Source organism: Coffea arabica, chromosome 1c (assembly GCF_036785885.1).
Source record: "Coffea arabica cultivar ET-39 chromosome 1c, Coffea Arabica ET-39 HiFi, whole genome shotgun sequence".
Taxonomy (NCBI): Eukaryota; Viridiplantae; Streptophyta; class Magnoliopsida; order Gentianales; family Rubiaceae; genus Coffea; species Coffea arabica.
Genome location: NC_092310.1, coordinates 51,623,730 through 51,649,157, shown reverse-complemented (window position 1 = coordinate 51,649,157; position 25,428 = coordinate 51,623,730). Strand labels below are relative to the sequence as shown.

The following is a 25,428-nucleotide window of genomic DNA, read 5'->3' as shown; positions in this document are numbered from 1 at the left end:
TGGGTTTAACCACCTTGCTACATCTTCCAAGTCTGAGTGTGACTCCTCAGGCAACTAACCATATCACTCTCAGCAACACCTAATATTGATGCTTCACATCTGACCAATTGAAGCCTAGTACTCCAAACTATTCAAGTGCTTCTCCTTTTTTATCCAATAGAAAGATGCTGAAAAGGACCCAACTCAAAATTCATAAAACCTAGTTGCCTAAACTTCATAATTAGATCCAGTGAACTATTCCATATGTATGTGTTCAAAGTACATGTTTCCATCATCTAGGAAATTAAATCCAATGAACTATTCCACATGAATCCACTGCAGGGTGACAGAAGTTAGACACAAGCAAACAGTTTAGAGTAGTATAACAAAGCTTAGTTTACTCAGCAAAAAAGATTGCCACTGGACAGAACAGTAATTGCCTTTCAAATTTCAGTCTGTGCTCAAAATTTATTTAAGTGTTGAGCTAACTCTTTCCTTCTGTATTCTATTTTTTTTTTTTTTTCAAAAGAAGACTCAAAAACTTACAAGTAAAACCGAGAAAATTAAGGATTTAAAAGTCAAGTTAGACGCCTCACCCTCTTGTTTGCTTGGCCAATGTTATGACTAATTAAGCTAGGTATTAAGACTTGAATTAATCTTTCCTATACTGTCAGTGTATATACTGCCAGGATTGGATGAATGCCAAATCATCTGAATTTGTATTTAAACATCAAATTTTATATATATGACATGCATCTAGATCCACTAGTGTATATAACATCAATATATAAAAGATTTACCTTTAAAACTTATGCTAGTCTTATTTAACAATTCAAACAATTTGACATTTTTTACTATCCCAATCAAATATCAGCTAACCCATGAGCTACAACTGGTTTCATCTGTTCTTTTCCAGTTGGAGTCATTGTCTGTACCAATTCTTGCAAAAGCAACGAGAACCAATAGTAGTCAGGACAGGTCAGGTCGACAAACAAACAAGTGAACAATTAAATTTGGGCCATATCTTAGCTGGGCAAACAAATAAAGGGCACATATTTCAGCTCTAAATTATGTATCATGGTGTTTATAACAGGAAAGGAGTGAGATTTTGCCCAGCACACAACACCTTGCTATGAACGATTTTGCACATAATGCTATCACTTTTATAATATAACAAATAGTTAATTATCTAGAATTAATGGAGATGTGCAAAAGTACACCTTGAAAAGTTGATACAATGTCAAAGTTTGTTACAAAGAAATGTTTGGTTGCCGAAGAAATTAAACGCTCCAATCACCTTCCCAAGTCGAATATGACATCACATCTCTTCTTCCGTTGTTTTTTCCCATATTCTTTTTCAGGAGGGGGAGTAATCTTCCAAAAATGAATCCAATCATTGAATGATCATGTACATTAAAGGAACCAGTCCAATCCAATAAAAGAGCAAAGTCTATAGCTTGATTCTACTCTCTTGAAAGGTGCCTTTCCTCAGTTGGCATACACAATCAACCTTACTCTAGCAGTAACTTCAGGATGAAGCTTCAATTCTGCAATGTATTCCCCCGTTTCCCGGATCTCTGGAACAGATACTATCCTTTTGTCCACATCCCTGTTGAAATATTTAGATGAATATTAGACTCGCGTCGGGGGTTACAACATGCAGTTAGAAGTCATTAACAGAGCAAGGAAAAAGGATGGGGATAAACAAATCAGCACAGAACATGTTAAATATCTCTTAAAACTTCAAAGCTACATGAATCTGTAGCAACTGTAAGCGAGTACCTCTGTGTCTGCGCCTTGATTATGTCAACAAGATCCTGTGCAGTAACGCTGCAAGGATAAATAGTTGGTAAGCTATGAAGATAGACAAATAAAAGGATAACATTATACACCTTCACTCACCTTCCAAAAATTTGTTTTCCCTTGCCACCTTTTCGCTTTACTTTGAAAGCTCCAACAGTTTCAAAAATTAGAGCAAGCTGTTGTGCCTCTTCTCTCACCTGAATGAAAGGGGCTTTTAAATATGTAAAAAGACCAGCTCCAATGTAAGAAGAAATGGTAAAACCACGAAACAACTCCCTCTCCATGGAATTCAGAGACAGAAAAGTCATTCAGACTCTTCATTTAATTATCTTGTTTCCACCACTTTTCAAATGGACATTGCTATGATCCTTCCAGATAGATCAGTAACTTACTAAACTTTAATGACCGTGTCAGAAACATAACAATAATGACAGCTTACTACAGGAATTCAGTTAGCATAGCCCCTCTTGCAACACAAGAACATACCCAGACAACACTCTTAACTAAAAAGTGTGAATAATCCAGATTCTCCCAAGCTACCACTAGTTTCAATACACTGAAGCTTAAAGTGATAGCAATTTTTCACAAACCAAAATGCATGGGAATACACCTTGGACTTGATTGAATCAGTAACCTTTCAAGTGAAATTTCCACAATAAAAATTTCTTTTTTTTTTCACAAAAAAATATTCTTTTATTAAGTCTTTCAAAGACAATAACATCATAAGGTGCTTCAGTACCCTCTTTTTCTCAGCCTCAATTCTCTCCTCTTCCATCTTCATTTCCCTGAAAGAAGATAAAAGCAAAGAAATTAAAAATTTATTTTGATATCAGCCATTTATTCACCATGATTCTAATATATGCATTTAGCACTTGTTATCCACCACCAGCCTAAAAACAAGTGTAAATGCTGTCAGACGTAATCTCTTTTAAGAAAATATATGCGCATCGCTATCTACCCTTGTAGTCACTTTCAAGATCAATCTAAATTTAAGATCTTGCACTACAATGGGTCTTTAAAAATAGGTGCCAGAGTTAGTCGCAAATATGAATCTCAAAACTGCTCAAAAAACATCAACTGCAAAAGGGTTGTTAGGGCTAACTTGCAATCTTAAAGGGTAGTATACATAACCACAACCTCTGAGACGAGTCAATTTGTTGTGCGCACACTTCTGAGACCATCCTTGGTACTCTTGTTGCAACTAGCAAGTAGAGCTATGGCCTCTTAGCTGTTAAGGGAAGTAATCCTTCACAGATTTAATCATCTTCAGAACTTAATTTCTGTGATCGCCATACCAGGACTAGTGAACTAATGAACCCTTACCCTCAAAAGGCGATAAATTAAGTGATCTTATAACAGGTCTCCAATTAACAAGATCTTATTAGTGATACAGAAGCAATTCCTTTTGTAATATCAAAAAACAAAAAAAATTGAAGGTCCATTTCCTTCAATAGAATGGAGACTTCAGAGTTTTGGTTAAGTGCTAGCAAAAGTTACAGGAAAACTCAGAGAAAAAGGCTTCAACAAATACAGCATCCCGGAAGGACTAACTGTACACAAACACGCGTTAAAAGGTAGAGAAGATTGTTCTGCCAACCAAATTACGATTCTCAGAATGATAATCACGAATTCCTCAACCCCTCCCCCGCCTCCCCAAGAAAAAACTAAAATCAATCATTTTCTTCCATTTGGTGACACTGCGACAACTGAACACACACAAACACAGACACAGTGGTGTGTGGAGTTGCACCTGATCATGTCCCAAGGATTCTATCAACTTATACATATTTCTCAAGTCTATCCCATCATGTTTGTAACATTTACAACGGGGATCCCCAATATAATGCTAAACAAGAATCAAACAAACAGGTAGTAAAAAAAAACAAGTGGTTTTGCATCTTCTAAATAAAATTCCAACAGTAAACATTTCTTACTTGAGAAGTAGGGGTGTCACAATTTGAGCCTTGCCCAATGGGAACAAATAATTTCTATAAAAACCAGCTTTAACATCCATAAGCTGACCCTTTTTGCCTAAGTCTGCTACATCCTCTTTCAGTATAATCTGCATATCAACCAAAAATCCCATCAGCTATTTCTCCAAATAACATAAATTCCCATGAATTGTCTAGCATAAAAATGTATAAAGCACCAATCTTTAGCAAAAATAAGATAATCCCATTTTATTTGAGGAAGCATATACCAAACCTTCCTGGTTTTCTTGGCTTTTTTTTGAGCCACCACCATTAAAATTGAAGTTTTCTCAGGCAATTTTGTGGCGTCAGGTCTCATGCATTGGGTTAAGCAGTGACTGCTGAGCCAAGAGGATGAACCCCATGACAGACTTGCTGCTGCTGATGCCATTGATAGTTTACTATTCTACTTCCACTCTTTCCTCGAAATATTTCGAGTCTTATCTTTGTATTCAGTTGTTGCTCCGCTGATGAGGATCAGAAACCGTGACAAGAGGCCGTCACATTTTTGGGCCAAATGATCGGGTTGTGATCCCATGATGGTACAGGGAACAATTGTGGGCTATCACACTCACAAAAGCAAATTTCATCACCAATTCACCATCTCTTTCTTTTGTCTTTTTTATTCAAGGCCCAAAAGACTATGGTGTTAAACTAGTATTTCTTGCTTTTGGCAAGGAAGATGGACCAAGAAACATCAAAGTAAACCAAAAAAAAAAAAAAAAAATTCAAAGAGAAGAATAATAATTTTTCTTTGCCATTAGATACTTAAATTATCTTAATTTTTTTTCCATGGTTTCTTTTGCCATTGACGGATTTTCTTGAGTAGTACCGTGCAACTAAAGCAGGCAAAACGTGATTAGAATTAGTGTGAGAAAAAATGTTAGAGATAAATGTCCATTTTGAGATAAAAAAAACAAGTGACAACAAGTACATAAATGCGATGGTAGCTAAAATAAAAATATTAGTGGGATAATGAGCTTAAAATAAAAGAAAAAAAAACAACATTTGCTGCATATAATACTAAAATTTTCCTTTTATTCTGGCTAAATAGGTATATTATTAGCAGAGATGGAGCAAATAAAATTTGAGAAATGTTGCAAAAAATTAATAGGCGAAAATAGTAAACAGGCTATAATTGATAGTTTAGGGGCGCGTCCCCACAATATATATCGTGCTCGTGCTGATAACTTAATAGGAAGAATTCTGTAATTAACCCAAAATTTTGTTCAAGTACATATATTAATGAAGAATTGACATTAATCTCCACACAAAAAAAAAATCTCCACAAAGCTTTAATGTTTAGAATATGAGATGATATTATTGGTAGAAGGGCATCTCTTAAGAAATCCCAAAAATTTGTTAAGTGTGACTTTGTTTGTTTCATAGGATGAATTTCTTTTCTTTTTAAATACTGATGAGAAATAAATATGCAAGTCATAACTTTCTTCATCACGAAAAGTATTTTATTTCTTTAAGTCCATTCCCAAAAGTTAGATAGACTATTTTACCACAGCTCTTACTACAGCGCCACACCCCCCCCCCCCCCTCTCTCCCCTCTCTTTGGATCAACTTTTGGACCATTTCAAACAAGGGGAAAAAAACAGGGGGAAGAAAATCAAAGCTAACAGAAATAAGAAGCTTGAGAGAAATGGACATATAAGCAATTAGAAACTGTTTTCCTAAAGTACAAAGCAAGAGTGGGGGAAAAGACCTAAGCAGAAACTTTCGTTTTGTTTCCTCCTACTAGAAGCCAAAGCTCTTTTTTCTTTCTTGTTCCTCTTCTTTTAGATATACTATTTGGTTATTTAATTTTTTTCAAGTTGGATTTACTCGATGCTCTCTTTTCTTTTCTTTTTTTAATGTTGCACCATGTTCAACAATTGTGCTGGAACTCTTTTTTTTTTTTTTTTTTTGGAAAAATGTCTTAGGTCCCATTAGAGGTAGCAATTTCTGACATGATCTAAAAATACAATACGAATCTAATACGAAATTGATAGATTTGGGTTGAGACTGTACGGGTTGAAGTCAAAATCGAATCGAACCTGATAAACCCGAAAAGCAAACAAGTCGAATTCAGATTACTTACGAGTTGACTCGATAACCCATCTATGAATTAAAAATAATTTAATAAATATAAAAAATATTTTATCTAATTAGACTAACTTACTCTTTTCTTCCCAAAGGCATTGTCATTAGCAACTTACCCCTAAATCCTTATTGATGGTTTCTTCACCCTCCTCTAAACCTCAGTACCTCACGCTGTCCCAAAGGCACTAAGTCATTAGCAACTTAACCTTAAATCCTTATTGATGGCTTCTTCACGCTCCTCTAAACCTCAGTACCTCGCGCTGTCGCCAACCTTCATCTATTACTGACAAACGCTGGGCAGCAGCAAGGTGGAACATCGGACGACCATTCTTCTTCGAGTTTAAGCTTAGCCACTGCCTTTTGATTTTCGAACTTGTGTGCCACCTTCGAAGAAATCAGATTTCAGATTGATTACTAAATTTGTTTGGCTTATGTGAAGTTGGAATTGTTATGTTTGGACAGATGACGTATTACATTATTCTTTATTTTTATGGTGTCTTAATTTACTTCAAATTTAATTTGGAATTGTTTTATCAGGGTCTTTATTACTTGATTATGTAATTAGTCTTGTACAAAATTGGTTCTGGTAGGAACAACAGCGAAAATTTAGTAAATTGAAGTTATGTTTCAGGTCATATTAGGTTATTTAAGTGACCCGCCAATCAGAAAATGTTGTGTTCATGTCAGGCATCCTGACCTACCATAGATTAGCGGGTCATGTCCGGCTCAATGAGTTTCTATTGTATTTTGGTCTCAACTCAACCCGTCAATCCATCACTGTCTTGATTGCCACCCTATGTTGTAGTGGTTTATAAAGCAACATTTGTAAAGCGCCTATAAGTTTTTTTTTTTTTTTTTGAGGAATCGCTTTTAAGTTATTAAAAGTTAAATTCCTTATATTATAACAAAAATTAATTACCAACCACTTTAGAAATACTTTTAATCTTAGAAGCGTTTTTATTTGTAAATGCATCGCAACCCTTAAAAGGGGCCTTAGACAGGGTGGGAACTAGAGGTGTCAAAATGGATGACTTGGGCGGGTTTGGGTTGGGTAAAATGGATAATGGGTATAAGTGAGTCAACCCATTTATATCCATTTAATTAGATGGGTATAAATGGGTAAGTCAAAAAATGAATTGGGTAACCTAATTACCCATTTATAACCCATTTATTTTAACCTTTTGTATACTCATTTAAATTCATTTTTGCAAACTAAGTTATCAATTTATACCGCTCTTTGCACCCATCATTAGTTTTAAATATTTACTTATAATGCTCAATAAGCCTAATTACCAGTTTTTTCCCATCCATACTCTATGTCTCAAAATTATATATTATTTAATAATTGAATAATAAGAATATAAAAATTTGAACTAAGTACCATAAAAGTTAATATAAAAACTTAATCCAAAAATTTTGAACCCCTAACATTTTTTTCATATATAAATTTAAGATTTCATTTTGGAAAGATAAGCAAAAAGAGGCTAAAACTTATCATAAATTGGTAATGTTGAAAAATCAGCAAGTTAACAAACTAAGAGAAAATAAAATGATAAGATAAAACCAACAAATAATAATAATAATGAAACAAAAGTAGTTAACATCATGACAAAATGAAAATTTGAAAAAAAAAAAAAAAAGGGTAGGGGAAGAGAGGAGACTTGGGAGAAGAAAATTTTAAATGGGTTAATTGGGTTTGATGGGTTATCCATCTATAAAAATTTAAGATACCCATACCTATACCCCTTTATTCATGAACGAATATAGATAAATTTAGTTAAATGGATTGGTTTGTCACCTATGATGGGAAGGTGGCCGTTTTTTCTTTAGGGAGAATGCGTCAAATGAAAAAAAGGAAACCAAAAGGCAAAAATAACTGCGTTATCAAACTTTCATTGGAAGCCTAAGTGGAGCCCACGTAGAGTGTGCTCGACATGAAACCCTAACTTCGAAGTTCTAAATTAAATTTCTTTGTACAAGGACTAGGGAATTTTACTTAATTTGCTTTCTATCAGATATAACCCAAAAAAAAAAAAAGAAAAAAACCATAGCTAAACATGCGCTTGATTATGCCATTTAGCTTTATAGTAGTATCAAAACCAATCCCCTTGATTAGAATGATTGGGCCCACTCTAAGAGACCCTAGGTGTGACAATTTGTGACATTTTTTTTGTGGAAATTTTTTTTTTTTTTTTTCCCAACACGATTTGCATTCATTGAACTCATCAAAGTCTCGTCAACTACTTGCAGTCGAAGGCATCATTGCGGAGTGTTTCATGAATAATTGCAAGTTCTTTAATGCAATTTGCTTCTTTTTCTAATACCTAAATGCGTAATTGATGGTTTAAACACGAGACTTCGGGGCCTGAATAAGCAACGGATTTTCTATTTTGTTTTATATCCTGTGCCACTCTCTATCGCACTTTTTATTATATTGCTATTTCTCCTACATAAATATCATATTTTAGTTCTTTTTGGTTTCCTTAAAATTTAATAACTATTAATTGAGTAAAAAATAAATACAGCAGCTTCAAAAAAGTAATATATAATAAAAACTTAAAAAATACAGCAAAAAATTCATAAAAAATCACATTTTTTATGCATTTTGATTTTTTGAGTACGTTAAATTTTGTGTATAACTGAATTAATAGTTATTGAATCTTAAAAAAACAAAAAAGAACTAAAACATGATATTTATGTAGGAGAAATAGTAATATAATAAAAAGTGAGAACACAGGGTGTGGGACAGAAGATCCCTTGCGGGGCTGAATACCTATTGTTTGACTACTATGGAGACGTGGAAATCAGTGATTAAAACTTTCCTTAGAGGCCAAAAATGAATGGATCATTTATGAAATTTGACTTTCCAGGTTCTAACCAAGGGGCTAGAGAGAAAGCTGTTGCGTTTACGTAGTTATATGCATAGTTGTCAAAATCGTGATCCGGATCGTAGGATCGTACGATCCTACGATCCGAATAACCAAAATCGATCCAGATAGTATGCAGAGTCGCAAATCATATTAATTTTTGCAGGATCGCATAGAATCGTAGCAGGATCGTGCAGGATCGTGTAGGATCGTATGATCGGTAGGATCGTACGATCCTACAATTTATTTGTAAATTTGTGAAATACGAAGCTCCATTTTGCAAATAAATGAAAATATTTGTGTTATATTTGTAATTTATCAAAGAATTGCAACCTTTAATTGCAATTAAGAGCTTTTGGTAGGATCTTACGATTCTACGATCCGATCCTGTGAAATTAAAATCGATCCTACGTAGGATCCCGATTTTTCAAACCTTGGTTATATGTAAACAAATATAAAAGTTCTACTGTATATGGGCTCGGTCTTGTTGCATCTATTGGCTGTCGTTAACCGCAGTTTAGAGGAAACAACAATTAAGTCATTCTTTAAATAAATGATAATATTTGAATGCACATGCTTACATTTGTTGGCCCCTAATTTTTAGACACTTAGCCAATTCAATTTGGTTATTTCAAAAATTAACATTTGAAACTTTTCTTAACTAAACAATGATTGAATGAAGACCTTTTCTTTACCAAGTCATTCAAAGTCTACGGAATATTTTTGTTCAAGTCCAAATTATGGGGAGATGGCTTGAATTACTCGAGAGTAAGAATGTTAATGAGTCGAGATTTATCCAAACTGATCATATTTTATGCGAGTCTAGTCTAAATCTTTTTGAAATTCGGACTCTTACTGACCCTGGTTCTATCATCTATGAGAGAATCATGAATTTTGAGTGGAATTTGAATTTCATATATCGCCTGATCCAAACCTAAACATGAGTTAATTTCAAACGAGCAAATTGTGGATAATATCTCATGATTTCAGTTCACAATTTTTGCGGTCCTTGAAAATTTTCTTACTTGAAAATAGTAATTAGATCATATTCATGCATGTTATCTTTGAAATCCGTATTTGATATTTTTTTTAGCAGTTAAATTGCACATTATAAGAATATTCATGAATACCTGTTGTTACCAAAATCCATGAGAGTTGGTTTTGGTCTTTTTTTCAAGCTCATAAAGGTTTGGATTTACTTATGAGCATTTATTCAGTTGAGCCTGGATGTAGCGGATATATTACAAATCATTATCCTATTGATTGACCTGCAGAGCTTTGGCTGTGGATGCTCTCATCCAATTGCTTATTATCCTTATCTCGTGATTTATTCAGTGCTTATACGCAGCTGGACAAAGCATGTATGTATGTTGAACCAATTTTACTTCTTGACGTTGTTCATGACCGCCCATTCAATTGTTTAGTGTATAACCCCCAGCTAAGGCTAGAAATAATCCGACCAAAAGTTGCTTTTGCAATTTTTTTCTTTTCTAATTATGATTTGCATATTCATATGATCCCTTGATTCCCTTTCCTAAGCTTTGCATTATTCGAAAATATTTTGCATGATCTGTATGAACTCTATCAAAGAAGTTCCTAGCATATAGCTAGTAATTAAGTTTGCATGAATCAAAGTTGGAAGTTCTTGTTGCATAGGCCCCATTTGGCAAGTGAATTTTTTGGGTGTTTGTCTAAAACACTTTACTGTAACTTTACTGTAGAAGTTGTAGAAAAAATTTTTAAAGTGTGTAAATTTTTTAATATTTTGAAACGTATATAGTTCAAAATTTTTGAGAAATTTTTTTTTTAAAGTTACTTTAACTAAAGTTATTAAAAAACTTGTAACAGACAAACTTGGTCAAAAATTTGATTGCCAAACTAGGCCATAGATACAAGCTAGTAGTTGTTTACACTGGCGGAGCTCCTCTTTGGCCTTGTCCTCACTGGCCAAATAAGCACTTCATTTTTTGGGTGGGAAAAAAATTGTGAAAGAATCCATTTTCACCCACAAATAAGTAATTGTACCCCCCCCCCACTAGCCAGATAAAAAATTCCTTTTAGGTATTTAGTTTTTAAAAGAATAGATTTTTGTTCCTAATAATTTGTAAAGAGTCAATTGATACATGTAATCACAAATAATTTGATAATAATTCTTAACAAAAAAATAATTAGTGACCCAATTAACCTATCATTTTGATGACGACTATACGTACGAGCCTAGTATTTTAAGAAATTTGGTCCTCCGAGTGTTTCTAGCATCATTTTATGTTCTTTGTTACATTTGCTTATAGATGCTACTCCCTTTTATGTAATCGCCATTATTTTCTGCCTCTATTGTAATGCAGTAAAATAACTATCCATATTTGTGCCCCCATTGAAAATATATTCTAGCTTTGCCACTAGTTGTTTATGACACAAGTCTACCTACATATAAAGATCATGCGCGCAGTAAAATCTTTAGTAACATTTAGCAACTTTTGGGTGCATGATCACCTGCAAATAGAACCGAGTTTAATATGGAAAAATTTCATTGAATCAAGTGAGTTGCAAGACATAAAAGAGAAACTAAAGAAAACCAGAGAAGAGAATCGAGAAAATTAATATTTCAGGTTGAAAATAAATAACTTGATTTAACTGCCGTAGGTTTGCCTTGTGGCCTACGTAGGATTACATGCTCAAGTTTCGGCACATTTGGAGTTAACCGGCCTCAGTTGAAGCCTCGTATGCTTTGGCATGGCAGGAAAGGAGAACTTCCTTCAATGCAGCAGTCTAGATTAGCCTTTCCCACTGGTTATAACCATGCAGTTGCTTGGTTGACATTCATTTCTGGAGACCAGCAGAAGATTATCTCATTCAAGCCGCCTTGGAATCAACATAAACAAATGTTTGCTTCCAGAGAAAAGGATTAGAAAGAATAGGACAACTAATTCTTTTTGACATTATCTAGTATCTAACGTAAAATTTTCTGTGCACGAGGTTCAAGAAGTACTTAAGAGTAGTTCACGTTGTTTATAAGGTAGTGTATAGAAGTACGAAGACGAAAATCCTATAACTCTTCTAAAATAGTGACAACTGGTCCATCGTTCAAGAAAATTAGTCCATAAATCTGTGAACCTTCAACCTTTTAAGGTAACATTTGATCCGCCCTATCAATTCACTTTGTCTTCATCATTAAAGCCACATTAATTTGTTTCTCTCACTCTTCTCGGTCGTCAAGTTTAAAATCCGAATCATGTACCCGACAGTTGAGAGATAAAAAAAATGTAACAAGGGATGGGACGATTTAAAAAAAAAAACAGTAAGTATTCCACAAATAACCTCTCACACTTCATGTTAGAGATGAATAAAACATCATATGGATTAGACGATTGGTAATAGAACGAGAGAATAGTACTAATTAGAAGAGAAATAATGATGAGGATGAGTTTCTTAAACAATGAGCTAAATGACAAATCTTCGCCGTTTCTGCTTGTTAACTCCATAAATGGTGAATTTGAATCTTCAATAGATGTTCGTACTAATCCGAACTTTTGCACGCGAGCCGTTTTTGTTTGGCCACAAATTTGCTGTTGCTTGATTTTCAACGTAACGAAGACATGGCAAGTAAAAGCTGTAGAATCAGAACCTATGGGTTGTAGTTATTTTGTGCTGGTAATTATAATTGACTGCTTCAACTCAACAAAACTCATGCGTCAATGCGTGGTGGTTGACGCAAGATTAGATGTAGTTTTTTTTTTTTTTTTTTCCAAATAGATAAATAATTAAAGAATTGCAATTCATCAACACAGATGATGTACAGCATTGAGCCAAATTAATAATTAAATCCTTGTCTACCATATTTTTTTTAACATCTATTAACCGTTGAAGACTCTGTCTAGCAAATTTTTTGTGTGTCAAATACGAGAAAGGTAGGATTTGAGGGAGGTGTCAACTGGTGATGAATTTAACCTCGAAAGTTGACTTCAGTACCTCTCCTCATCTCTCTCCAGAGTATAGACGTCACCTTTGGAGGCTAAAATTGCACATTTCATCAAATTTCTTAATGCTTTTCTATATAACCAATCACAGACGACCAGAAACAATCAAGATGATCATCCAAAACCACAAGACATCTTGTGCTAGGTTAGGCATCTTTGGAGGGGGACAAGACCACAAGACATACATAACTCTCCCAGGATGATCATCCAAGGGTCCTCCAACTCTTGTTTCCCCAGTGGGCCACAAGGGATATCAATTTATGGTGTTTCTGATCAAGATGTTGTTTCTTCTTCTTCTATTCAAGCTGCTACTTCAGCCCCGGATACTCATTCCAGTTCTTTCTTATATAATCTGTCAATTCTCAAAGACAAGGTTCATCAGGTGCAATCTTTGGCTAGCACGTTCATTTCCTCTGATCATAATCAACCTCCCGAGTCAACGCCCATAGCTGTAGCTAGCATGGGTACGTTGATTCAAGAAATTATTATTACTGCATCCTCTATGATGTTCGCTTGTCAACAGGTGTCTCTTGGAGCTGGAGGGCCTTCAGGAAATAATAATAGGACTAGTTCAAATGAATTGTACCACCACCACCACAGCCAGAGCCACGGCCACGGCCATGGACACGGACACCACCACCAGCGTGTTAAGGTCCCCGAGTTGCCGGTGGCTCAACAAAATTGTGGAGGCAATCGAGTTACGCATTTTGGAGAAGATAGAGGTCAGGGTTTTTATGCAAATGATGCGCTTGATAATTGGTATGGTGACAGCTATAATACTAATAATTGTAGCACAACTTATAATAATACTAGAACAAGTAGTGTTACGGTTAGCAACCATAATAATGAAGTTGGAGTTGGAAGAAGGGAACTACTGCCTCAAAAAGGTGAAGCTAGCGGAGAATTAGAGAAGCTTTCACCAAAAAGCTATGATATTGTGGAATTGGATGCTGCTGATTTATTAGCAAAGTATACACACTATTGCCAAGTTTGTGGTAAAGGGTTCAAAAGGGATGCCAATTTGAGAATGCATATGAGGGCACATGGGGATGAATACAAGTCTACCGCTGCTTTGAGCAACCCTCTAAAGAACAACTTGGGTGCTAATGGAAAAGATCAAGAAGGCTTGCCAAAATTGCCTAGGAAATATTCATGCCCCCATGAAGGCTGCAGATGGAATAAGAAACATGCCAAGTTTCAGCCCTTGAAGTCCATGATTTGTGTGAAGAATCATTACAAGAGAAGCCACTGTCCCAAGATGTATGTTTGCAAACGTTGCAGCAGGAAGCAATTCTCGGTGTTGTCCGACCTGAGAACTCATGAGAAGCACTGTGGGGATCTCAAATGGCAGTGCTCTTGTGGCACCACATTTTCCAGGAAAGATAAGCTCATGGGACATGTTGCTTTGTTCGTGGGACATACCCCGGCTATTAGTTCTTTGGCAAAGATGGGGAAAGCTGATCAGAATGCTGCACAAATGCAACTAGATGATAGGTAATGTTGTAATAAAAAATTTGCCCTCTCCTTTTCTTATTTTTTCTTCCTTTTCCTTGTAAATTTTTTAATCGTTGATGTATTGATAGATGAATCGGCTACATATGATGTCAATGTATCAGAGGTAGTTACAGATAAATCGTTGCCTTCATACATATACTGTTCAAGTGGCCAGGACCTCTTCTTATATTGTTTAATGGAATATTGACCATGATGATCGATACAGCTACTGCGGAGCAGAACTCCAGAAATATTCAGGAACCAACAGAAATAAGTTCCTGCCATGCAGGCCAGAATCATTACTAGATTAAACTGTAGTTATTTCAATCTATATATCGACATTGAGTCGGAATAAAAATCGAACGTGACTAACTTTTTCTTGATCATCGGAGAAGGGAATTCAACATTTTTATATCTTGTTCCCTAGCGTCATCGACTAAGAATTGGGCGAGAAATTTACATCAAAATCCAAAAGCAGTCATGTTTCTGAAGCTTCACGCATATGCTGGGATTTTTTTTTTTTTTTTTTTTTTTTTTGGGGTCAGCTAGGTGGAATGTCAATTGATCCCTACCTTCAAGTAGTCGTTTCACGGGCAGTTGATATCTTAGTTCCTGAAGGGTCAATAACTTGTAAAAACAGCATTATCATAAACTGCGTCCTAGCAGGTGCTTATCTCATCAAAAATCTAGTCTATAATTTCTTCACATGTTGACAGTTATGTCTATTGACGGTTACTGCTGGCTTAGTACTTCGTATGCAGGCAACATTTCAAGAATGACCTTTAAAATTTGCTGAGTAATTATGAATGTTCTGTAGTACTATGTAGTAATATAATTTGGAATTCATTAACTCCAGTCCAGGATTAATCCTTTTTTTTTTTTGGATGCAATACCGAAGAACTAGTCCTACTAAACTATAAACAGCGTGGTGAAAATTGTTCTCTCTTTCAAGATTTGCTGGTTTTGGCTTCTCAAGATTGTCGGCCTTTTGGTTGCATTTCCGCATCATCTTTCGTCAATTATGCACTACCTGCTGCTGCTGCTGCTGCTATTCGTTAACTAAATCTTATAGTAATCAAACATAACAGTCACACACTTTTGGATTGCAATTTTTCCTCGAAAATGTTTTGAGATTATGTTGAACATGTTTTCAAATCACTTTTTTATTTTATAAACTTCAAATCGCTCCAATTTATTTTTCTACAAAACTTCAGATCCCAGGCTAGTCCCCACATAGGAAGCTCACCATTTACTTTATTAACTTAAAAAGATGGATAGAGACCAATAGGGCTTCTTAGTCATGGAAGAAAGACCAGCATACGAAATGAGCACTATGTTAGTAAGTGATATGTAATAATGTCTATATAAGTGACTTATAGTTTCTGAGACATGTTCTGAACTATTATGGTGAATGAAGTCGAACCCACCCAAATTTTTTTTGCCAAAAAAAAAAAGGTTATGTTATTTGCACTTCCATTATCCCATTTTTATTTTGATGAAACCATATTATTCCCTCTCTAATTTCTTCTCCTTACCTATGAGTTAACTTTATTAAATTTTCTCTTACGTTCCAAAATCAATTAATTATTCCATTACACATTATAATGGCTAATTTAAAATTGTTACTAATATGTATTATGTATTTTTCTATAAAACTTTACGAAATTATATGATGCCAAATATCAATCTAGTAATGTAATATGAACAGATTCCAAACTTCAAGTTCAAAAAAATAAACAAATAAAAAACTCCAAACTTCAAATATGACAAAAAAAAAAAAACTAAGTATAACTACGATGTTTTATAAATAGGATACTAATACTTCAAAAATTCAACAATGAATAGCTCATATAGCCACCATAGTGGGAACGGAGCTTTCTAGTATATTTCAAAAAAAGCATAACAGTATAAGGTATCCAGATGATGCAATGGAACCTCAATTGTGCTCATCAAAATCTGCAAATTTGAATGAGAATATACAAAATAAATTAAAAAACAGTTATGTAGATTTAGGAAAAGAGAAGTAAAAGTTAAATTTTTTGATCTTTTGGACACGTGCGACGATTGTGTTCAACTTCCCTGTATGCGAACACAAGATAGGGGTAAATTGATTAGTGATTATGCTTTAGGCATCTTTTAAGATTAGGAATGGATCAATCCTCAACGTGTCTAGCACTTTTGTATGGAATCACTTGAGTCTTTACTCATATAAGTGTACATTTTTTGTTTATCAATACAAATTCTATTGTTGCAGAAAAAAAAAACACAAGATGGGGTAGGAGAAGAAATTAGGACAGGGATAATATAGTCTTATCAAAATAAAAATGGGATAGTGGGAGTGCAAATAACATTATCCAAAAAAAAAAAAAGAAGAAAAATCATTAAAATGTAACGGGAATTGGGAACCCGAACTTGCGAAGTTTTCTTTCTTTTTTTGGAAGCAATTTAGAAGCTTGCTTTCCATCTTTATTTCATGGTAGTACTACAGTTATGTGTATGCCGATTAAAATTTGTATACTTTAGTCATCACCTGTTATTTTAATGTCCAAATTTTGGTGTATTCCATTGGAGAACAAACCGTCGCTACACTGGAAGTGGAAAAGCAGAACTCATTAACGTTCGAGATAAGAAAATCACCTTGATACTCGATCCTTCACGTTTTCCATAGGTCATGCCCTTTTAATTCCTAGAGAAGAAGATAAAGCAAGTCTACAGACGAGTCTGTTCAAGTATCTGACCTCTTTATTGATGACAGATTTATCAAATATCAATTCCAATTTCCAGGTTGTAGAAATTTCGAGTGTGTTATTTAGAATAATTTTTTTAAAAAAAATACTAGTTATACTAAACACTCCTTCGATGTAACGTGTGTGAAATAAAAAAATAATTAAAAAATGTATTGATCATACAAAAAGATAAATAAATCAGTGGCACTAATGTATTTCTGGCCACTTGAACTTGATTTTTGAGGCTTCAGTAAAATTGTTTAAAAATTGAAAATATTTACTTATAAAGCAAATGCTATTTGGGAAAGATTTTCTTTTTTATTTTAACGGATTTTCTTTTTGTTTTGTTTTTGTAATCCATCTAGGTTATAGGAGGAGCTTCACCATACATTTGCTTTTTCATACTCCCTCTGTCCCATTTTGATCGTACTGATTTTTTTTTCACACAATTTAATAAAAAGTAGTTAACTTTGTTGGAAAAACAAATTTAAATTGCTATTTTTTTAAAATACCCTTGCATTAAATAAAGTTGGCTTTTCATATATCAATATGTTTTGAAAAATGTAAATGCATTAAATGGAGTAGGTTATATTCAATACTACTAACAATCTATATTAAATAAAGATAGTTTATAATAATAACAACTTATATTAAATAAGGATATTTTAGAAAAATTAAAAGACAACTACATTCTTCAATTGAAAAGTGAACTACAATTTGGGATAAAAAAAAGGAAAACAAAACTATCAAAGTGGGACGGAGGGAGTAAAATATTTCATCATAATTTCTACTTTGAAGGATAATTTGTTTCTTGCATATCACTAGCATAAACATATTCATTCATGTCTCCTTTTTTTTTTTTTTTTTTTTTTTTGAAGCAATTCATGTCTCTCTAAATGGCCAAGGATTAAACAATTCAGCATTTGTCGATTTATTCTTCGCGATGAATTTCAATTGTTACGTCGTAGAATAAAGCAAATCTCCTCCCTCTATTCTTCCCATCACGAACGGTCCAGATCCACAATCCCCGTGAACATGAGGAACATGGTAGGTCAATCTCAACCGTCAATATCCATCTTTAGTCAACGGTCCTAATTTACAATCCTTGTCAATTCCTATCCACCAATCAAATTCCACCTGCCCATTTTTATATAAAGCCACGGCCACTCCTTTCCCCAAGTCAGTCAAACCCAAATTCAAAAGCAAGTTCCCGAAAGATCCCTCCAAAAAATGGCCGCAAAGGCAGAGAAGAAACCCGCCGAGAAAAAGCCAGCAGCAGCAGAGAAGTCTCCGGCGGCAGAAAAGAAGCCAAAAGCAGGCAAAAAGCTCCCAAAAGATGCTGGAGCAGCCGCAGCGGCAGCCGGAGACAAGAAGAAGAAGAGGGCAAAGAAGGGTACCGAGACATACAAGATGTACATCTTTAAGGTGCTGAAGCAAGTTCATCCGGATATCGGGATCTCGAGCAAGGCAATGGGGATAATGAATAGCTTCATCAACGATATCTTTGAGAAGTTGGCTCAGGAGTCTTCGAGGCTGGCGAGGTATAACAAGAAGCCGACCATCACGTCGAGGGAGATTCAGACGGCGGTGAGGTTGGTTTTGCCCGGGGAGTTGGCCAAGCATGCTGTTTCTGAAGGGACTAAGGCTGTTACCAAGTTTACTACAAGTGGTTCATGATTTAGGTTCGGGTTTTAGAATTTAGGGTTGTATTCGTGGCTGTAAAGAAAGTAAACTCCATTCAACTACTAGTAGTTCTTGATTTAGGCAGTGGGTTTTTGATTGTACGTAATGGGCTGTTTTTGGATCTGCTTAATGAATGGAGATGACCAAGTTCTTGTATCTCAGTTCTTTCATGGTTAATTATCGTCGTCTAATGTTTAGTGATAGTGTCTTGTTTTGATGATTCTTAATATTTGTGTTTGATTTCTTCTGGTAAGATTGTAGTTGAATCGTGTAGGCAAAATAAACTTTCTGAAAATTTAGATTATAAGATTTTCTAAGATTTTCTATACCAATAGTTATATACCCATTCAACTATGTATTGCGGGAGACTACATCGGAATTTTAAAGATGCCCTTGAAATTCGATCTTTGATATTATAAGAGCCCATCAAGTAGAAGAAAAAGAAAATCAGAAAATGGAAACTCAGATGAATCGAGCATAACAGAGTACAATAGGATCATTGCCAGGGAAAAAGAACAGAAACAGGAAAGAGGGGACCCTTTGATATTTTAGTGTCATAAAGCAGGAAAAACTGGAATATATGCATTAATCCCTACATTTCCTAATGCGTAGTAGTTCTGTTCCAAAAGTCTTTGGTTCAGGATCTAATTGCCATCCTAGGCTCTGTAATTGCAAACTGTAGTTTAATTACCTATACAACTGTATATGATACTATCCTGACAGGTAATGTAGCAGTTTAGTCAATATTTGCATGTACATAATCAACAAAAACAAAATTCTTCTGCAGCTCATTCAGCGCATACACCAATGCGGCACTTAAAATCGCAAGTCCACCCAAAACAACTCGCAGTTTCATGTCTGGAGGGATCCCGGCTGTCGAACAGAAGATAACAGCAAGGCCAACGAAAACCTTCTGCAAAGTTTGGAATGTGTCGTGGGCTCGCTTACAAGATGAACATTTCAAGGTGTGCTGCTCGTATCTGTCCAACATCTGAGACACAAAATCCAGCACAAGAGAAAGTAACTTAGGATGAGCAACAACACAGGTTGCATGGAAATCTGACTGGAGCTCACAGCCACATGAAAGACCTAATCTATCAGATGAAAGGCGTCACATGCCAATCAAGCCTAATTCCGTTCCTTCTATTAACAACACGCCGCAGACCAGATGCATCAAGGTATCACTAGCAGAAAACATGTCCTTGAAACCCCAACTTAACAGAAATCCACCTCACCAATATAACACCATCCCAGATAAGCGAAGGCGTCTATCTCCTGTACAAATTCACAACATATAGATATTCCAAAGATTAATTCCAGTACCTGGTGTTTGGATAAGACAGTGGATGGTAATGGTTGCTGGTCAGTGGCACCAAACCACTCAGGTTGGCTGTTTCCATGCCGTCTCAACCAATTCCGAAATGCTAAGACAAAACGATCAGCTTGTGTAGGAGTAAATGTGAATTTTGAGTATTCCCTGTTAATATCAGCAGAACCTTCCTTGGACTTCGAAAGAAAGGTCTTTTCTTGACCCTGAAGTACAATCATATCTCCATCATACACCTTATTTGACGTCCAATGCTCATGCCATCTGGGAACCAGCTGTTTTTGCAGGTCAGAAATGAAGCAAGCTCAATATCCAAGAAGATAGAGGAGTGCATCACTTGAGAAATTCACCAAGATAGCTCTAATAGTTACAGTAGGAATGTTGAAGGTGTAATATACTAGGAAGTGTCACAGTTGTGGATGATCTTTAACGCATCAATAGGAAACACAAAGAGGAGAGGAGATGCTCATATTACTCAACACCAAAAATTTCCAACAAATATAATATTCAGCGTTGAATAAGATAGCATGACCAAAAATTTGCATGCAACAATCTAAAGGATTCTCAGTTTGTTCTTGACTTGTCTTAGATTCAGGTAGCCAATGTGGTCCAAGTTTCTGAACATGATTTACAGAACGTCATTTCCTTAAACTTGGTCTTTACCATTTGCAACACTTCCATGTCAGTCCCATTCTTTGGCAGAATATTGTAGTTTTGCCCTTTTAGTAGTCTTTTTACATGGTCTATTGTGGCCTCTCTCTCTCTCTCTCTAAAGTTCCATCACTCCCCTCCCCTTGTCCCCAGTCTGATACTAGTGCTTTTTAGAGGCAAAGGAAAGAAGAAAATGGAGAAATAGAACAGAAAGGTCTTTCCTTTACCTTTGCCTCAGGAGACTAAATTGGGAAAAGGAAAACAAGTTAGTGCTTTAGCATTTCAATAAAGAATGGCCCAAGATGAATGCTAATATGTTTCTTCAAAACTAACAGTCTTCGTAAACATGTCCCTTCTGTTTCTGAATGCTAATTCATCTTCTTAACTGCCAGCTACCTCTATCTTCCATAATTGTATGGAGATTAATTAATTTAGTGATAAACAATGCATGGAGGTATTATATGAAGACAATGCACACGCTTGAGGAAAACTTTTATGCCTATGCTACAGCTGTGGTTCTAGAACTCTGGTTTAAAAAGAACAGGTAAGCATCATTACCTGCCACCAGGCAGGCCCTGGTACTGTGAACTGGAAAAAGTTTCGAGCACTACAAACAATTGACCGGGTCTTCCCAGGAGCCATTGGTACATTGAAGGAACAAATCCATATTACCCATTTTTGATCACCCACAATTGGAAGACTGGTGTCAATCTCAATTCTGGAAAATGACAGCAGAAGAACAGATAAATGGCAGCTGAAAATAATGCGCTTTCATATCCTCATACCGGCAGTAACATGCACAAGGGCCACGCACGACCAAATACAAATTGCAGTAATACTAAGTGCTGTGGTGATAATGAGTTCGTAGTGCCTCATCTGAATAATTTTTTGATATTTCAGGTAACCGAGAAATCCTAGCGCCTCAGTGGCAGATTGGCGGATAGGCACTCTTAGGAGAAAACCTTTGTCTCCTAAGACATACACATAATTCTGAAATCTCAGCCTAAAAGGATTCTATGTGTAGGGGACCCAAAAATCAGTTAGGCTGCATATGAAAGTTCAGCTATTTAGACGAGAGTCATGAGCTTACTTATTCATATAGTAACAGGGTGCAACAAATTGAGCACTGATTATGGGATTATCATCATTTGCACCAGCAAAACCCCAAGGCCCAGAAGACTTCATCTTGAATGTCAAGGGTTTGGCTCTGTCCCTCCTCCCAGTAACCTGAAAAATGATTTCAGCACATAGGGTGATAGAGATTCTCGTGATATGTTACAAGTAATGCCAGAATATATTTGTTAGTGAAGTGGGTCTGAAAGTAGTATAGAATGACAAGCATACACACACACACACACACACACACACACACATATATATATTTCTACAGTAACATTCACCAAAGGTATCACTGAAAATGCTTCTTAATCAGTGATCATCCATCAAAATGTTTAAGCAATCAAACAACAAGAGGCACCAATTTCAGTGCACGGATCCTCTATCTACCATTCTACTTAGATATATTTCTTATGCCAAAGACGCTCAGGACAATATGAATAATGACCTCACAAATTTGTCAACAAATGAAGAACTGTACCACAGCTATGATAAATTGAAAATCAAAGCATTATATTGCAACTAAAGGGCCAATAAGAAGAAAAAATACTTTGACATCTTTAAAAACTAGCTCATAGATTGACATTTCTCTTGACCATGACAGTAGATGTAGATGACAGATATGAATGACATTTAACATCAGAAAAATGCTTGCAGGATTCAGTATTTTTACTAAACTCCAAGGTAAGTTCTTCATAGCCATGCATTAAGAAGAAATTAGACTCATTATCAAAGTTGCTGATGAAGCCTGAAACTAAGGCAGTAACATGTTATGGATTGCAATTTCCGTTTCCTTGAGAAATATATACATCATATGTCAATAGTATCCTATATCGAGCTACATAACTTTGATTGACAAGTGTTTCAAGTAAGATTCAGTCATGCAACACCTAAATCTGTAAGGGTGCAAGATGGGTGCTTGAAGACTGTTGTTTTGGCAGAGAAGAGTGAAAACCATACACTGACACTGATGATTCTTGGATGTCTGTGAATCTGATACATTGAACTGAAGAGAATCATCTTAAGATGCCACTAATTTGGTTTAGCATAGTCAGAAGGCCATTAAGCACGGTATGTAGGAAACTAGTTAGTCAAACTAGGGCTTCATCTTATAAACATCAGTGAAGCTCCTGTAAGTATTTCTTAGCTGATGAATCCGTCAGTTCTCTGATATTACTCATAAGTTAAAGAAATAATTGCTGAAGTCAACGATAAGCACCTTATGGTGTGCAAAATCAATGTGGGAAGGATCAGAAACATTCTCCATGAGAGTATCATAGCCATAGAACAAATCACGCTGAATTGTCACCGTTGCAAACTCAGGTTTATCAAAATCAGCCGGCAACCTATACAAACCATGACCAATTAAAAAATGAGAACACGGAATAAATTATGCAAACTCTAATCCACAACGTACCCAGCAAACTGCAGTACACAAATTTTATTATATTAGTCAATCCATGTGGCTATTCGTTAGAATATTTAATAACCTAAACAAACGTATACTGCTAATATGCATATAAATGCAGTGTCGAGACAGGGCCTTACATGGGGGGCTTAGTGGCACTAGCTCTGTCCCACCCATTCTCATCAGGCCAAACGAAGAGAAGTCCTTGAGAGACCAAAGTAGGGAACCTAGTAGCACAAGCTTTAGGAGACTTCACTGCCCGAGCCTCAGGACCCTCTGATGCAGCCTGAGGGATCCTTGTACATGACCCGCAACCATCAAAGGACCATCCATGATAGGAGCACTGCAAGTGCCCATTCTCATCTAACCTCCCTTCCTACAACCAAACAAACAAAATCCTCAAGTACTCAAACATCATAAAAATCTAAAATTTCGCCACAATTGATCCTCAAAAAGCTGACTTTTCATAAAATTTCAACTTACAGATAGAGGGGCTAGGCGATGTGGGCATTTGTCATCAAAAGCAACCCACTGGGAATTGGATTGATCGAACCAGAGCACAAGGTCACGATTGAGGAGTTGAAATGGAGTAGGCACACTTGAGTCGAGGTCCTCCACAAGAGAGACAGGATACCAGTGGTCTCTCCAGGAGAATTTTGTAGAAGAATCCTCTTCTGAATCTTGGGTTTCAAGTCCAATTCCGGTTTCTTGACCCCGGGCTTCTTCTATTTCGTCTTCTTGGGGAGACGTTATTGCTGGGTTTGGTGGAGCTGCAACTTTTAAAGGTGGAAGAAACCTCCCCTTTTTACCATGAAACACAGGCTTATTTAGGATTGGATATAAAGATGTACGGGAAGGTTGACAGCTCCTGGTGGCAGAAGGAACTGTGGAAAATGGTGCTGGGAAAAGGAGTAAAGAATCCATTCTTTATTCTGGTTGGTTAATTAACTCGCTCAAAGAGTCCTAAATACAGAAAATTTGTATGCGGGTTTGGAAATGGTTGAAAGCACTGCCCAGTGTGCTACGGGGGATGACTAAGAAAGGCCAAGGAAGGAGCCTTTGCGTGCAAGGCTTTTTTTTCATCAGTGATGATGAGTATTCTAGAACCATATGCTTTTTCTCCAGAAGGAGAATTGCAAAATGTGGTTTACAGAGATGGCATTGATTCAACTGTTTCAACGGTTTTACACATGCACCGCAGAATTCACTGCCAACCCCTCCTAACTGGATAATTGTTTTTGGCCATTTTCTAACGCGCCTGATTTTGGTAAATTAGGTGTAAGATGTGAAAAGGGCCAGAGTTGCATCCGCAAGCAGCCATCTCGACCCAGGATTTAGCCATCTGCGAGTTCGAATTGTCCTTTTCCCTCGTGGTTTCATAAATTTTATCCTTCTCTTGTTATTAAAAAATAATAATAATAAAAGCATCTGGTATGAGTGGCTGTGTCAATTTTTTTTTTTTTTTTGGTTTCAACACAGGTAGGCAGGGGTGTAAATTGACCCAGTTATTAATTTTGGATTTGCGAGTAATTTGGTCAAAAGGTTGATTTAAATGTGGAATTGATCACTTGATAAAAAAAAAATGTGGAATTGATCAAGTTCAATCAATTTGATAAAATAATCGAGTCGAGTTTGAATAAAAAAAACTCGAGTATTCTTCCCATAATATTATTTTTAACCATTTGTTGTAGAATTCCGAAATTTTATTTTAACTCTCAACTAATTTCTCGAATTTTAGGTGGGATGACGATTGTAATTACTTCTATCTCTCGGGAAACAATGACAGACCGAGAGTCTCATCAATAATGTTAAACTGACTTAGTAAGAAGTAAATAAAATTATCAAATTTGTACTTTTATCTTTATAGTAAACTATAGATGTTAATTTTTGTATGATTTTTCTTCTTTGTAGCTGTGGTGATAAACGTGTTTCATCACGTATGGTTTGTTTACAATCATATTGTATAGCAATTGGCCACAAATTTGTCACATCAATGTGTTTAGTTGTGTTTGGATTGCATTTTTTAGAATTTTTTATAAAAAAAATTATTGTAACGATTTGATGTATGTGAGAAAAAAATGTAATAGAAAAATATGATCACGAAAAACGACGCAATTTTCCGGCAAAAAATGGCTATCCAAACAAGGCATTTTATCATAATTTGCTCACCGTCATAAAGTCTAATTAAATTATAAAGCTAAAGGCATTACAAATTTTTTTCATTTTTTTAAAAATCTTCCAGGCAAAGAGAAATTGGTTGGACCTTATTTTTAAAAAATGATCTTTTTTTAGTTTTACTCTAAAAATTTTAAATTGTGTTAGTAAACACTAAATAG

General features: G+C 35.6%; 4 protein-coding genes across 5 annotated transcripts; 2 read left to right on the top strand and 2 right to left on the bottom strand.

Moving 5' to 3' along the window:
• Nucleotides 1-1,184: 1,184 nt before the first annotated feature.
• On the bottom strand, nt 1,185-4,201 carry LOC113727208 (large ribosomal subunit protein bL9c-like). The gene is made up of 6 exons (XM_072076489.1): nt 3,988-4,201; nt 3,717-3,844; nt 2,522-2,567; nt 1,882-1,979; nt 1,762-1,809; nt 1,185-1,588 (listed from the first exon to the last, which is right to left on the bottom strand). The coding sequence occupies exons 1-6, from the start codon at nt 4,141-4,143 to the stop codon at nt 1,468-1,470; spliced, it is 597 nt and encodes a 198-aa protein (XP_071932590.1). The 5' UTR covers nt 4,144-4,201; the 3' UTR covers nt 1,185-1,467.
• An 8,566-nt stretch (nt 4,202-12,767) lies between these two features.
• LOC113742193 (protein SENSITIVE TO PROTON RHIZOTOXICITY 2) lies at nt 12,768-14,320 on the top strand. 2 transcript variants are annotated; one of them, XM_072076484.1, is made up of 2 exons: nt 12,768-13,069; nt 13,211-14,320. In XM_072076484.1, exons 1-2 carry the CDS (start codon nt 12,887-12,889, stop codon nt 14,183-14,185), a joined length of 1,158 nt encoding a protein of 385 aa, XP_071932585.1. In that variant the 5' UTR covers nt 12,768-12,886; the 3' UTR covers nt 14,186-14,320. The 2 variants fall into 2 exon arrangements, with proteins under 2 accessions (XP_071932585.1, XP_071932584.1); XM_072076483.1 differs by having other exon boundaries at nt 12,773-14,181; nt 14,271-14,320.
• Nucleotides 14,321-18,080: 3,760 nt separating this feature from the next.
• On the top strand, nt 18,081-18,746 carry LOC113727200 (histone H2B.5-like). Its single transcript, XM_072076477.1, has one exon. It carries the CDS (start codon nt 18,138-18,140, stop codon nt 18,582-18,584), a length of 447 nt encoding a protein of 148 aa, XP_071932578.1. The 5' UTR covers nt 18,081-18,137; the 3' UTR covers nt 18,585-18,746.
• A 362-nt stretch (nt 18,747-19,108) lies between these two features.
• Nucleotides 19,109-24,326, bottom strand: LOC113727191 (pheophorbide a oxygenase, chloroplastic-like). The gene is made up of 7 exons (XM_027251223.2): nt 23,576-24,326; nt 23,233-23,468; nt 22,904-23,030; nt 21,659-21,795; nt 21,127-21,286; nt 19,914-20,192; nt 19,109-19,581 (listed from the first exon to the last, which is right to left on the bottom strand). Exons 1-7 carry the CDS (start codon nt 24,014-24,016, stop codon nt 19,327-19,329), a joined length of 1,635 nt encoding a protein of 544 aa, XP_027107024.2. The 5' UTR covers nt 24,017-24,326; the 3' UTR covers nt 19,109-19,326.
• Between the last annotated feature and the right edge of the window lie 1,102 nt (nt 24,327-25,428).

Bases quoted from the DNA above. Each gene is read 5' to 3' on its own strand.
- LOC113727191 (XM_027251223.2), bottom strand. From the start codon at position 24,016: ATGGATTCTTTACTCCTTTTCCCAGCACCATTTTCCACAGTTCCTTCT. The intron at 20,193-21,126 runs GTAATGATGCTT...CTGCAAAAACAG, and splicing joins CAGGGCCTGCCTGGTGGCAG to CTGGTTCCCAGATGGCATGA. The intron at 19,582-19,913 runs GTACTGGAATTA...TTTGTGTCTCAG, and splicing joins CTGTCTTATCCAAACACCAG to ATGTTGGACAGATACGAGCA.
- LOC113727200 (XM_072076477.1), top strand. From the start codon at position 18,138: ATGGCCGCAAAGGCAGAGAAGAAACCCGCCGAGAAAAAGCCAGCAGCA.
- LOC113742193 (XM_072076483.1), top strand. From the start codon at position 12,887: ATGATCATCCAAGGGTCCTCCAACTCTTGTTTCCCCAGTGGGCCACAA.
- LOC113727208 (XM_072076489.1), bottom strand. From the start codon at position 4,143: ATGGCATCAGCAGCAGCAAGTCTGTCATGGGGTTCATCCTCTTGGCTC. The intron at 3,845-3,987 runs GTTTGGTATATG...GTTGATATGCAG, and splicing joins AAGCCAAGAAAACCAGGAAG to ATTATACTGAAAGAGGATGT. The intron at 1,810-1,881 runs GTGAGTGAAGGT...TTATCCTTGCAG, and splicing joins GGAAAACAAATTTTTGGAAG to CGTTACTGCACAGGATCTTG.